This window comes from Bombina bombina, chromosome 5, assembly GCF_027579735.1.
Source record: "Bombina bombina isolate aBomBom1 chromosome 5, aBomBom1.pri, whole genome shotgun sequence".
NCBI classification, from domain to species: Eukaryota; Metazoa; Chordata; class Amphibia; order Anura; family Bombinatoridae; genus Bombina; species Bombina bombina.
The window spans coordinates 227,044,702-227,059,615 of record NC_069503.1 but is presented as its reverse complement, the minus strand read 5'-3'; the positions used below and the strand labels follow the sequence as shown (position 1 = coordinate 227,059,615).

At 36.6% G+C, this 14,914-nt stretch overlaps 1 protein-coding gene across 1 annotated transcript; it reads right to left on the bottom strand.

The window, feature by feature from the left end:
- Positions 1–12,643: 12,643 nt before the first annotated feature.
- LOC128659287 (sentrin-specific protease 3-like) lies at positions 12,644–14,635 on the bottom strand. The gene has a single exon (XM_053712958.1). It carries the CDS (start codon positions 14,417–14,419, stop codon positions 13,004–13,006), a length of 1,416 nt encoding a protein of 471 aa, XP_053568933.1. The 5' UTR covers positions 14,420–14,635; the 3' UTR covers positions 12,644–13,003.
- Between the last annotated feature and the right edge of the window lie 279 nt (positions 14,636–14,914).

Sequence of the window (14,914 nt, the reverse complement as noted above, 5' to 3'; positions counted from 1 at the left end):
ACTGCCTTTATAATATTCAGGTCTGGACTCTGTGGAGGCCAGTTCATGACTGTCTGTGTTTTATCATCTGTTTTTCCTCTGCATTAGCAGTATGCATGGGATCGTTATCATGCCGATAAATAAAACCATTCCTAATCAGGCGCTTTCCAGAAGGAATAGCAGGATAAATTAAAATCTGTCTGTACTTTTTAGCATTCATGATCCCATCTAATCGGACAATATTGCCAACACCACTGGCAAAAATGCAGCCCCAAACCAGGACAAGCCCTCCACCATGTTTCACTGAAGGCCGCAAACACTCATTCTTCCATCTCTCGCCAACTCTTCTTCTCACATATTGTCGATGATTGGAGACATAAATTTCAAACTTGGATTCGTAACTCTATAATAATCTTTTCCACTGATCTTCATTCCAATCTTTGTGAGTTTTTGCATATCTTAGTCTTTTCACCCTGTCCCCCTTCCAAAAAAGAAGTTCTTGGCTGCTACCCTTCCACAAAGACCATTCCTGATCAAGCTTCTTCGGACTGTAGAAGGGTCAACTTGGAATCCCATTGATGCTGCCAGATGCTGAACCAGGTCCTTGTTGGACTTTTTCTCGCCTCTCAAAGAAGAAACTCTGAGAAACAGATTTTGACAGTTTTCTTGATCTTCCAGTTCTTTTTGTGTCCTTGATGTCTCCTGATTCTTCAAGTATCTTGAATACCACATCTTGAGTATTCAGTTTGTTTGCTGATTTCCCTTTGAGAGTCGCTTTGCTGATGCAAAATTATGATTTTATAAAAGTCAAATTCTGTGATCTTTGGCATTTTGAATGGAATGATGTGGTTTAAAGTTGGTCTTATTTGCAAGCTTCCAATGAATTAAACTCATACCACATGTGTATGTAATGCTCAAGCATGTCTTGCACAGACCAGGTGTAATAGACCCTTTTCACAGCAGTCATTTTGAAATGAAATAGTAGGAAAAATACAGATGTTAGCAACAACATTAATTAGGGTTACAATCCATTTAGGTTTACGAGAGCCATGCTCCTGCTATTGCTTAAGTGTAAGGGGAGGTCACACTAAATGCTTGTCACTTTAGGCTATAGAAGCTTTTTTCTGATTATTTCAGTTTTTTAATACTGCATACAAATATCCTGTACTTTCCGGTTGTATTCTAATAAAGAGACCGAGAAATAATTATATATGTTCATTATACGATTGCTAAAACAACAAATCTAATGGTGGCCTAAGACTTTTTCACAGTACTGTATGTATGTATGTGTGTGTATATATATATATACTGTGTATATATATATATATATATATATATATATATATATATATACATTTATTTATATATATACACAAACACACAACATATATATATATATATATATATATATATATATATATATATATATATATATATATATATATATATTATCCTGTCGTTTCTGTTTGTATTCTAATAAAGAGACTGAGAAATAATTATATATGTTCATTATACCATTGCTAAAACAACAAATCTAATGGCGGCCTAAGACTTTTGCACAGTACTGTAGGTATATATATATTTATATATATATATATATATATATATAGCTATAATTAGTGCTGCAGAATCTGTTGGAGCTCTGCAAATAACTGATAATAATAATAGGTACAACTTCACAAATCCAGAATTCAAAAATCAGAATATTTAAAAAAAAATTTTTTTATTAATTATCATTTTCCCCACCAGTAATTTTCTCTACCTATGTCTTTATTTTGTGTTTTAAAATTTAAATTATAGTCCATATTTAATTAACACTACAAATACATTTCTAATTACACTATTGTCTTCCTCATGGTACTATTTATACAAAATTAAATACAACTACCTTTGGTCAGCATGTATGAGCTGTATTATGATATGTAAATGTTGCCTATATGACATCAAATATTGTTCTTTACACTTGGTCCCATCTTCTCTACAATTTGTCTAATTTTACAGATGCAAATATACAAATAATCCAAAATTCTAATTGAATTATTCCGAAATCCAAAACTTTTGGATAAAGGGTTTTGTACGTCTAGATAAAGAGGCCCATTTATCAATCTCCGTATGGAGCTTGTGGGCCCGTGTTTCTGGCGAGCCTTCAGACTTACCAGAAACAGCAATTATGAAGCAGCGTTCTAAAAACCCTGTCTGTCTGCTCTGATGAGGCGGACAGAGATTGCCACATTTCAACCCAATCGAGTAATATTGGGTTGATTGACACCCCCTGCTGGCGGCCGATTGGCCGCGAGTCTGCAGGGGGCGGCGTTGCACCAGCAGCTCACAAGAGCTGCTGGTGCAATGCTGAATACGGAGAGCGTATTGCTCTCCGCGTTCAGCGATGTCTGTCGGACCTGATCCGCCCTGTCGGATCAGGTCCGACAGACATTTGATAAATAGGCCTCATAATATTTAGTTCTGTTATTTTTAGTATGCTATCAGAGAAAGAATTACAGGGCTTTCTCTCTCACATATTCTATGACTGGTCATTACATAATAATTAGATAATATAATAATAAATTACAAAAAAAAAACAACATATTTTAAAACTGTAGTTTTACTTTCCTCACGGCTAGATTACGAGTTTTGCGTTATGAGGGGTGCGGTGCTAACTTGCACGTTATTGTCATCGCTCACTTCCCTACAGCGCTGGTATTACAGGTTTTTAAAAACCCTGCGTTAACAGGCAATAAGTGAGCGTAGAGCAAAATTGACCTCCATACCGCACTCCAATACCAGCGCTGCTGAAAGCAGCGGTGAGCTGTTTTTACGTGCTCGTGCACGATTTCCCCATAGACCTCAATGGGGAGAGCCGGCTGAGAAAAAGTCTAACACCTGCAAAAAAGCAGCCTTAAAGGGTCATGAAACCCAAATTTTTTCTTTAATGATTCAGATAGAGAATATAATTTTAAACAACTTTCTAATTTATTTCTATTATCTAATTTGTTTCATTCTCTTGGTATAATTTGTTGAATGAGTAGCAATGCACTAATGGTTTCTAACTGAACTCATGTGTGAGCCAATCACAATCGACATATATATGCAGTCACCAATCAACAACTAGAATCTAGGTTCTGTGCTGCTCCTGAGCTTGTCTAGATAAACATTTCAGCAAAGGATAACAAGAGAAGGAAGCAAATTAAATAATAGAAGTTAGTTGGAAAGTTGTTTAAAATTGTATTCTCTATCTGAATCAAGAAAGAATTTTTTTTGGGTTGCATGTCCCTTTAAAGGGACAGTCTAGTCCAAAAAAACTTTCATGATTCAGATAGGGCATGTACTTTTAAACAATTTTCCAATTTACTTTTATCACCAATTTTTCTTTGTTCTCTTGGTATTCTTAGTTGAAAGCTTAACTTAGGAGGTTCATATGCTAAATTCTTAGACCTTGAAGGCCGCCTCTTAAGAATGCATTTTAACAGGTTTTTCACCACTAGAGGGTGTTAGTTCATGTTTTTCATATAGATAACACTGTGCTCGTGCACGTGAAATTACCTGGGAGCCATCACTGATTGGCTAAACTGCAAGTCTGTCAAAAGAACAAATAAAGGGGCAGTCTGCAGAGGCTTAGATACAAGATAATCACAGAGGTAAAAAATATATAAATATAACTGTGTTGGTTATGCAAAACTAGGGAATGGGTAAACAAGGGATTATCTATCTTTTAAAACAATAACAATTCTGGTGTAGACTGTCCCTTTAAGCTCATTAACGCAGCCCCATTGATTCCTATGGGGAAACTAAATTTATGTTTACACCTAACACCCTAACATGAACCCTGAGTCTAAACACCCCTAATCTTACACGTATTAACCCCTATTCTGCTGCCCCCGACATCGCCGACACCTACATTATACTTATTAACCCCTAATCTGCTTCCCCCGACATCGCCGCCACTATAATAAACATATTAACCCCTAAACGCTGCACTCCTGCCTCGTAAACACTAGTTAAACCCCCTAATCTGCTGCCCCTAACATCGCCGCCACCTACCTACATTTATTAACCCCTAATCTGCCGCCCCCAACGTCGCCGCCACTATACTAAAGTTATTAAACCCTAGACCTAAGTCTAACCCTAACCCTAACACCCCCTAACTTAAATATAATTAAAATAAGTCTAAATAAAAATTCCTATCATTACCTAAATTATTCCTATTTAAAACTAAATACTTACCTGTAAAATAAACCCTAAGATAGCTACAATATACAGTAACTAATAGTTACATTGTAGCTAGCTTAGGTTATTTACTAACTCCTAGCTAAAATAAATACAAATTGACCTGTAAAATAAAACCTAACCTGAGTTATACTAACACCTAACCTTACACTACAATTAAATAAATTACCTAAATTAAATACAATTACCTAAATTACAAAAAAAAAAACCCACTAAATTACACAAAATAAAAAAAGACATTATCCGATATTTAAACTAATTACACCTAATCTAATAGCCCTATCAAAATAAAAAAAGCCCCCCAAAATAAAAAAAAACCCTAGCCTAAACTAAACTACCAATAGCCCTTAAAAGGGCCTTTTGCGGGGCATTGCCCCAAAGAAATCAGCTCTTTTACCTGTAAAAAAAAATACAATCACCGCTCAACAGTAAAACCCACCACCCACACAACCAACCCCCCAAATAAAAACCTTATCTAAAAAAACCTAAGATCCCCATTGCCCTGAAAAGGGCATTTGGATGGGCATTGCCCTTAAAAGGGCATTTAGCTCTTTTTCAGCCTAAAACTAAAACCCACCCAATAAACCCTTAAAAAAACCTAACACTAACCGCTGAAGATCCACTTACAGTTTTGAAGACCGGACATCCATCCTCTATCATCTTCTTTCTTCATCCATCCGGCGGGGAGCGGGTCCATCTTCAAGACACCCGGCGCGGAGCATCCTCTTCAAACGAAGTCTTCTTCCTGAATGAATGTTTCTTTAAGTGACATCATCCAAGATGGCGTCCCTTGAATTCCGATTGGCTGATAGAATTCTATCAGCCAATCTGAATTAAAGGTGAAAAAATCCTATTGGCTGATGCAATCCAATCAGCCAATAGGATTGAACTTGCATTGGAACAGCCAATAGAATGCGAGCTCAATCCTATTGGCTGATTGCATCAGCCAATAGGAATTTTTCACCTTTAATTCCGATTGGCTGATAGAATTCTATCAGCCAATCGGAATTCAAGGGACGCCATCTTAGATGACGTCACTTAAAGAAACATTTGGGAAGAAGACTTCGTTTGAAGAGGATGCTCCGCGCCGGATGTCTTGAAGATGGACCCGCTCCGCGCCGGATGGATGAAGATAGAAGATGCCGTCTGGATGAAGACTTCTGCCCGTCTGGAGGACCACTTCTGCCGGCTTGGATGAAGACTTCTCCCGGCTTCGTTGAGGACTTCTTGATGCTTTGCTGAGGACTTTGTTGAGGATGGATGTCCGGTCTTCAAAACTGTAAGTGGATTTTTGGAGGGTTAGTGTTAGGTTTTTTTAAGGGTTTATTGGGTGGGTTTTATTTTTAGATTAGGGGTTTGGGCAATTGAAAAAGAGCCCTTTTCAGGGCAATGGGGAGCTTAGGTTTTTTTAGATTGGATTTTATTTGGGGGATCGGTTGTGTGGGTAGTGGGTTTTACTGTTGGGGGGTGTTTGTATTTTTTTTTACAGGTAAAAGAGCTGATTTCTTTGGGGGCAATGCCCCACAAAAGGCCATTTTAAGGGCTATTGGTAGTTTAGTTTAGGCTAGGGTTTTTTTTTTTTTTTTTTTTTATTTTGATGGCTATTAGATTATGTGTAATTAGTTTAAATATCTGAAAATTTCTTTTTTTATTTTGTGTAATTTAGTGGTTTTTTTTGTAATTTAGGTAATTGTATTTAATTTAGGTAATGTATTTAATTGTAGTGTAAGGTTAGGTTTTATTGTAAAACAGATTATGTTTTATTTTACAGGTAAATTTGTATTTATTTTAGCTAGGTAGTTAGTAAATAGTTATTAACGATTTAGTAACTATTCTACCTAGTTAAAATAAATACAAACTTAGCTGTGAAATAAAAATAAACCCTAAGATAGCTACAATGTAACTATTAGTTATATTGTAGCTAGCTTAGGGTTTATTTTACAGTTAAGTATTTAGTTTTAAATAGGAATTATTTAGTTATTAATAGTATGTTTTATTTAGATTTATTTTAATTATATTTAAGTTAGGGGGTGTTAAGGTTAGGGTTAGACTTAGGTTTAGGGGTTAATAAATTTAGTATAGTGGTGGCGACGTTGGGTGTGCGGTGCCCCTAAACCTACAAGACTCGTAATACCAGCGGTAGTGAAAAAGCAGCGTTATAAGCCTTAACTCTGCGTTTTCACTCATACCGCAAAACTCGTAATCTAGCCGTTAATTAGCAATAACAGCTATTTATGTCAAACACAATTTGTTTTCCAAAAGGAAGAACTCGTAAAATGTAAAGTATGTAAACTAAGACGTGGAAATATGTTCACAAATAGTTCCTTCCAAACCTCTGCCCAGTTCCAAACTTTCTAACTCAGAAACTGCTATTGCACTGTCAAGAATTAAATCATGTACTGTATTGCACAAACGTCTCGTTTTACGCCACCTATGTTTTAAACATTACTAGAAGTAACTCAAACCACACACGGATTATCTGGGGTTTTTTATTTTTTTATTTTTTATATATTTGACTATGACCATATTCTCATTTCTGTTGCAGGTTATTTTTATTTAGCTTTTGCAACATTCATTTCAGCTTGTGCAATGATGCTGAAAAATATTTTAACATAGTGTTTCAGTATACAACAATATATAATATAATATAGAAAATATGGCAAAAGCTATAGCTTACTATATAACAGTGTAATAACAAATATACAAAATGTAGCATTGTTCATTCTTTACTATATAATAAAACAATTTGAGTGCACTAAAAAATCATTAGCAAATGCCTTAAAGTCAAAATTAAAGTTTCATGATTCAGATAAAGCATTCAATAAAAAAAATATTCTAATATATTATCAAAATTTACACTATTTTATATGCACACTTTCTGAGGCTCCAGCTTCTACTACAGGGGGAGAGAAAATTGCACTAAATTCAAAATGAAACTTTCATAATTTAGATAGAACTTACAATTTAAAAACTTTCCAAATCACTTCCATAATCAAATTGTACATATTTTTTTTATATTGACAGTTTCTGAGGCACCAGCTACTACTTAGCATGTGCAAGAGTTCACAGTGTAACTGTATATGTATATGAGTCTGTTATTGGCTGATGGCTGTTATATGATACAGGGGGCTGCCTAATTGATGTAAATTTTAAAAGTTGTCCGGAAAAAAAATCTACGGCTTATTAAAAATTCAGAGTAAGTTTTTTTGCAGTGTCTTTTTATTATGTACTCATTTTTTTATTATATTTATTTAGAATCCAATTCATGGTACAACAAGAGGAGAAAAAAACAAAGAACAAGAACAGAATACAACAATGTCAATGTTACAGAAATCATTCATAAAGCATGCTCTGATTACTTGTGCGCAGTCTTCCAAAAACTAAGAAATATTCATACCTGAATTGGGAAATTTTGTAAAACTAGTATGGTATGCTACCACTGGAGCATAACAAAGTAAAAAAAAAAGAAAGGGGGAAAGAAAAAAAACAACAACCCCCCCCAACCCCCACCCATCCCACTCCCATCCCGTCCATGCCCTACTATTGGGGACTAAACAACCCTCTTCTTTATAAGTCTGAGAATTGCTTATTAATGATGGCAAGCTCAATCGTCTGTGTACCCCTAAGGGGTGCAATTAGTTGTAATTGTATTTCCTTAGGGAAACTAATAATTACATTCCGCCATTTGAGCAAGAAACAATTGACTTGTGTTTCTGTACAGTATTTATAGATGTGTCCATTTGTTCCATTATCAGTTGGATTTTAAGTTTATGTTTAAACTCTGACAGCTTGGGGGCTTTATTGGATTTCCAATATTTCAGGATCATTAATCTGCCTACCATTATTACCGAATTTAGTTGTCGTATATTTTTATATGAGCCTATTTTTGTCCATCTATGAAAAAGAAAACATGTTCTGCCAAAAATTGAAATTGTAAATGGTTAAATTTATTTAGCCAGTCATTAATCTTATACCAGAATTTCCTAATCTTAGGGCAGTCCCAGAAACAATGTTTCAAATCTGCATTAGTAGCTTTACATTTATTACATAGAGCACCAGAGTTATCCTATTTTGCTTTCCTGCTAGGTGTAATGTATGCTCTGTTTATTAATTTAGTATGAGATTCTCTCCATGAGGTAGACATTGTTGATGCGTCTGTGAGTGTAAAGCTTTTATATATAGTTTCTGGTGGTATTTGCCATAATCCAGCTATGTACTCCACATTTTCCCTCCCTTTTAATGACATAAATGTTTTGTGAAGTTATCTCATATTTCCCTATCTTAAAAAGATTAATAGATGGCTGGAGGGTACTCCATGCATGTTCTTCTAAGGGCTCAAATAAGAATTCCTTCAGGAAATAGCGGACCTGAAAGTTGGGAAAAAAATCCTTATTCGAAATCTCAAATTCTTTGGATAAATCCTGCAGCGATCTACAGGTGCCAGATCCCCTTTCTCTTAGTTGGTCCAGGTATAATAATCCCTTTTGTGCCCAGACATTAAAAATTTGTAAGTTCAATGCTGAGGGGTAATTAGGATTACCGCTTATCATTAAGTATTTTGAGTATTTATGATTGATATACATTTTTTTAGGAGTTTTTGCCAAGCCCTAATTATACTGTAAATACCTGAAAACTGTTTTATTTTGGATGGACATTTGTCTGGATTATAGTGTAATAAGGCTTTTAGGGAATATGGTTTGACTAAGGTTTCTTCCATGATCTGATCTACAATATGGTTTGCTCCTGTTAACAACTCAATTGCAATTTTGGAGATACTAGGTTATAGATCTCAATATCTGGGAGAGCCAACCCCCCGTGTTGTCTAGAGAGTACAAGTTTATTAAGGGCAATGACCCCGCAAATGAATTGTGTAAGTAATTGGTTAAGTGATTTAATATATTTCTGTTTTATTATAACTGGAAGGTTTTGCATCAAATAGAAACGTTTAGGAAAGATTACCATGATTTTGCCAGACAATGTTAAATGAAATTTTGACCAGGTATCTAAGTCCTGTTTGATTTTGGGAAGAATGGTTGAATATTTAACATCATACCACTCATTACTATCTTAATCCCTAAATAAACAAAATTGGATTTAGCCTCTTTAAAGAGATGCTGATGATATTACTTTTTATTTTATGTAGCCAAAAGATTTCTGACTTAAGAGTGTTAACTTTATATCCTGAGAATGCACTAAAATCTTGAAGAATTTGTATTAATAATGGAATGTACCTTGATGTATTGGTTATCAACACTAATAAGTCATCTGAATACAGTAGTGTAGTAATTTTTCTATGCCCCAGATCATTCCCTTCAATCTCTTTTCTTATATATATTACAAGCGGTTCTAAAGCCAGGTTAAAAAGGTAAGGAGACAAGGGGCAACCCTGTGTAGAGCCTTTATGTAATGAAAAATATGGTGTGGGAGTGTCATTGACCAAAACAGATGAGTTTGAGGACTTATAAATTAACTGTATAATTTTAATAAAATGCTGGGAAGAACTGTAAACAGATGATCCCAAGAGATGGAGTCGAAGTTCTTCTCTGCATCAATTGAAATTAGTGCGGCGTCAGACACCCGAGAGCTAGTATTGTTGTTAGAAGAGAATTGGTTTAAGATTAATTGCAATTTCCAAAGATTGCGTGTGGAAATTCTACCTGGCATGAAGCCAACCTGGTCCTTATGTATCAAGGGACCAATAGATAGTTTTTGTTGCTCAGCAATAATACTAATCAGGATTTTATAGTCGCAATTAAGGAGCGAGATCAACCTATATGAGGTTATCTGCGCTTTGTCTTTACCTTTTTTGAGAATGAGCAATATTTGTGATTCAGTAAAGTATCTAGACCATGGTTTAGCATCATTTGGACAATGTTATCTGACAGTATTTTATCCAGTTCTATAGGGAGTTGGTCCGGGCCGGCAGCTTTATTAGGTGCTGCTTTCTTTATTGCGAATATTACTTCCCTGGGAGTAATTGGGGCATTCAATGCCTCTTGTTGCTCTCTTGCTAGTTTTGGGGTTTGTATATTCGGCCAGAAATGATTTATTATTGATTCATCTATTTTATCTTCTGAGTAAAGGTTTTGAAAGTAACATGCCACTAGGTCATTAATTTCATCACTTTTAATGATTCTGCCTGTCGGGGACTTAAGGGCTTCAATCATATACTTATTTTTTTTTATTGAATTAGGTTGGCCAAAGATTTCCCTGATTTCCCTCCATACCGATAATAAAAATCCTAGATCTGAGCGTGTCTTGAGCTGATTTTTGGTTTAAGAAGATTTCCCTTTCCTTTTTAGCTAATTGGTACAGCTCCCAGAATTTTGTTGAGGGATCACTGATATATGTATTATAAGCATTTCGTAACTGGTTGGCGAGTTAGGAGTCCCTCATTATACTTTTCCTTTTTTGGATGATTAGGTAGGCTTTGATCTCGCCCCTAAGTACTGACTTAAAAGATTCCCATAATGTTTCTATTTGTATTGACGGGGAGGCATTTATCTCAAGAAATTCTTTCCATTTTATTTTTAGCCAAGTTATAAATTTTACATTGTCTGACAAGTACCTTGGGAAAAAAAGCCTATTATTATTAAGGGCCTGAAGATTCCTTAATGTGATAGAGTTAGAACCACATGATCCGATATAATTATTTCCTTAATATCTGCTGTCCTATCTAAGCCTAGCATGTTTTCAGAAACAAAGAAATAATCTATTCTAGACATTGTTTGGTGTGATTGGGATCTGCAGATAAAGCATTTAACGTCCGGATTCTGGATATGCCAGATATCCTTTATATGTAACAACTTAATAAATATTTTAAGAATTTTGGACTCTTGTTTGCTATTTTTCTTTAGTGAAGGCTTAAGCCTATCTAAAGTTGGGTATGCAGTTAGAATAAAATCCCCTGTGATTACAAATTTTTTCAAATAAACATGCGATAGTTTTCTCTTCAGATTGTCCCAGAATTATTGGGGGCATAGATATTGCAAAGGTTAAAAAGTATACCTTCTATCTTGATTTGCATAATCAAAAATCTTTCATCTGGATCTAATTCATAGTCTAAAATATTATATTGTAAATTTTTATTAAAAAGGAGTGCCACACTATTTTTCCTGTGACTACATGGGGGTCCTACTACTTCACCTATCCAGCCTGTTTTAAATTTAATAAGTTCAGTTTCTCGTAAATGTGTCTCCTGCAAAAACACTCGCCTAGATTTAGAGTTTTGTCGGTAAAGATCAGCGTAGCTAACGCTGCTTTTTTCCCCAACGCACCCTTCAAACAACGCTGGTATTTAGAGTTGTCTGAGTGGCTGCGTTAGGCTCAGACAAGGGTGCGTTGAGCCTAATTTAGCTCCACTTCAACCCTAAATACCAGCGTTGCTTACGGTAGCGGTAAGCTGGAAAAATGTGCTCGTGCACGATATCCCCATAGGATATCAATGGGGCAGTTTGGGCTGAAAAAAAACCTAACACCTGCAAAAAAGCAGCGTTCAGCTCCTAACGCAGCCCCATTGTTTCCTATGGGGAAACACTTTCTAAGTCTGCACCTAACACCCTAACATGAACCCCGAGTCTAAACACCCCTAACCTTACACTTATTAACCCCTAATCTGCCGCCCCCGCTATCGCTGACACCTGCATTATACTATTAACCCCTAATCTGCCGATCCGGACACCACCGCAACCTACATTATCCCTATGTACCCCTAATCTGCTGCCCCTAACATCGCCGACCCCTATATTATATTTATTAACCCCTAATCTGCCCCCCCCCAATGTCGCCGCTACCTAACTACACTTATTAACCCCTAATCTGCCGACCGGACCTCGCCACCACTATAATAAATGTATTAACCCCTAAACCGCCACACTCCCGCCTTGCAAACACTAGAATAAATTGTATTAACCCCTAATCTGCGCTCCCTAACATCGCTGCCACCTACCTACAATTATTAACCCCAAATCTCCATCCCGCAACGTTGCCGCTACTATAATAGTTATTAACCCTTAAACCTAAGTCTAACCCTAACCCTAACACCCCCTAACATAAATATAATTTAAATTAAACGAAATAATATTCCTAAAATTAAATAAATGAATCCTATTTAAAACTAAATACTTACCTATAAAATAAACCCTAATATAGCTACAATATAACTAATAATTACATTGTAGCTATTTTAGGATTTATATTTATTTTACAGGCAACTTTGTATTTATTTTAACTAGGTACAATAGCTATTAAATAGTTTTTTTTTTTTTTTTTTTTTTTTTTTTTTAAAATATTTTTGCAATGTCACTTTTCTATAGAACTTTTTATTCAATTTTTTACTTTTTTTTACAAAAAAGGAAAAAAAAAAAAAAAAACTACAAATTTTCCCAAAAAAAATAATAAAAAAAATCAGAAACATTTAAATAAGTAAAAGACAAAAACAGTAATGAAAATATGAAGAACTGGAGCAGAACTTTCATGGGTAGCAAAGATGCTCTGCATGAATCAATGGGGGCAGGTTCCACAGGGGACTTGGGTAGGGTTCTTTGATATATCTCAGTTTGTACTTTTATAGATCAATTTACATATTACTGTTTCACCCACTGCAAGAATCAGGCAGATGGGAATATTTGCACAGCACCAACCACTGGGTAGTTAGGATGCTCACGAGAGCACCTTTCAAGAAAGTAGGCAAGATTGGTTCTTTATTCTGCAGAGGCTCTAGATGATAGGCTCTTGGTTGAGAGATGCTCTGCAAGATGCTGGCTCAGTCTGTACTCCTCTCCCGGCAGTGTACCATCCCTTATGGGACCAGCTTGCAGTGACACAGCTCCTTGTACATCTGGCGTCTGAGTTTGGGCATATCCTGCCGACTGAAAGTGAATGGGTAGCCAAGTGCAAGGAACTTACAGTACTTCAACACAAAGGCCCCACAGTCACTGTCATTATTCTGCCTTGCAACATTCATTTTGAAGAGTCCTTTCCAGCCATTGATAAAATCTGGACGATCCTTCTTCACTGCTTCGGCTTGGAGATACTTGGCTATATGCTTGGGGCAGCGCCGGTTCAGTGTGCGCTGGGAATCAAAATATGTTATGGTCCGCTTTGTCACATCCACACAGACTAGAGACCAGTGGACCTCAAGGTGTATAGGTATCAGAAGCAACTGTTTACTAAAAATATCCACATTTTTTGTCCACCTCTTTACTCCTTCATATCCTTTTGTTCTTAATTTGTCATAGAAAAAGCTATTAAAAAAATGAACCTTTTCTGGCACAGTGTCCATTACTAAATCCCCATTCATGTTCATAACCTGGTCATTTAACCAGTTCTGTCCATAAAGGGTTCCAAGATCGTCCATGCTCAGCACATGTCTTTTGTACGTAACACGGAAACCACGTAGCAAGGCATTCCCTGGCATTCGTTGGTATGAATGGATCAGGTGCTGTACTACAGCTCTCCTTGCAGGGGTAGTAAATGGTTGCTGGAAAACATCTTCAAGTTTTTCCAAAACTTCCTCTGTTGCTAGAGGTATTAGGCTTCCATACGACTGAAGAAACTGGTCCAGTATACTCTGAACACAGCCCACATGTTCCTCTGTCAGAGCTGCAGGAGGTGGTGTAGGAGTAACCTCCTTTTCAGGAGGTGGAGTTAAATCATCTTGTGGTAGCAGACCATTTTGCGAAGGGCCATCCTGGGCCCCGATGCTGCAGACATTGGTTATGAGGATGGATTGAGGGTCTGAAGGATGTGAAGAAAATCCATTGGGGAGACCAAGGGAGGGACCTGCATCTTCTTCTCTTAAGTAATTGGTTCCCAATGCCGCTCCATCTGAATTCATAGCATTGTGTGCTCTTCCCACATCATTTCCCCCAGAACCACCGCCCCCCTCCCTTCTCTTTGCCCAAAATCTCCTCCTCCTTCCCCCAAGGCCACCCCACAGCTTCCAATGGAAGGGCAAAGTTACAGAGCGCTTGTAAAGGCGCAAATAAAGAGACCGAAATGCCCGAAGTCTTTGTCTCCTCCCTTTCCTCTGTCCGGGAGGTGGTGTACATGACCTCCTAAATTGTCTTTCCTCCTCCTCCTCCTCTTCCTCGTCTTCCTCCTCTTCACCCCAATTTTCTTCATCACATGTCTCCAAAAGCTTGTCCTGTTTCCCTTGGGGCAAAAAGTGGGCTGAAAATGACGGCAAGTGGCGCTGAACTGGAACGTGCCTCATCGTGGGAATATCGTTTACTCTAGCAGGCTCTAAGGATTATACAAAGACCTACACTCCCCCGCGGAATTACACCGGTGCATACGAATGAATTGTGCCTCGCATCCCTAGACAGATGTGATTATCTCTTTCACATCTCGATTGCAGGTATTAAAAAACCCCATACATGTCCGGTATAAAGCCGTCGCCTCTCCCGTGTCCTCTCATCCCCTCCCCGGTCTCCGGAGCTATTAAATAGTTAATAACTATTTAATAGCTACCTAGTTAAAATAACTACAAAATTACCTGTAAAATAAATCCTAACCTAAGTTACAAATACACCTAACACTAAACTATCATTAAATTAATTAAATAAATTACCTACAATGAGCTAAATTAAAATACAATAAAATAAACTATTCTATAATACAAAAACAAACAAACACTAAATTACAAAAAATTACAAGCAGTTTAAACTAATTACACCTAATCTAAGCCCCCTAATATAAAAAATTCCCT

What these genes read in the sequence shown, in the direction of transcription:
- LOC128659287 (XM_053712958.1), bottom strand. Translation starts at nt 14,419, where the DNA reads ATGAGGCACGTTCCAGTTCAGCGCCACTTGCCGTCATTTTCAGCCCAC.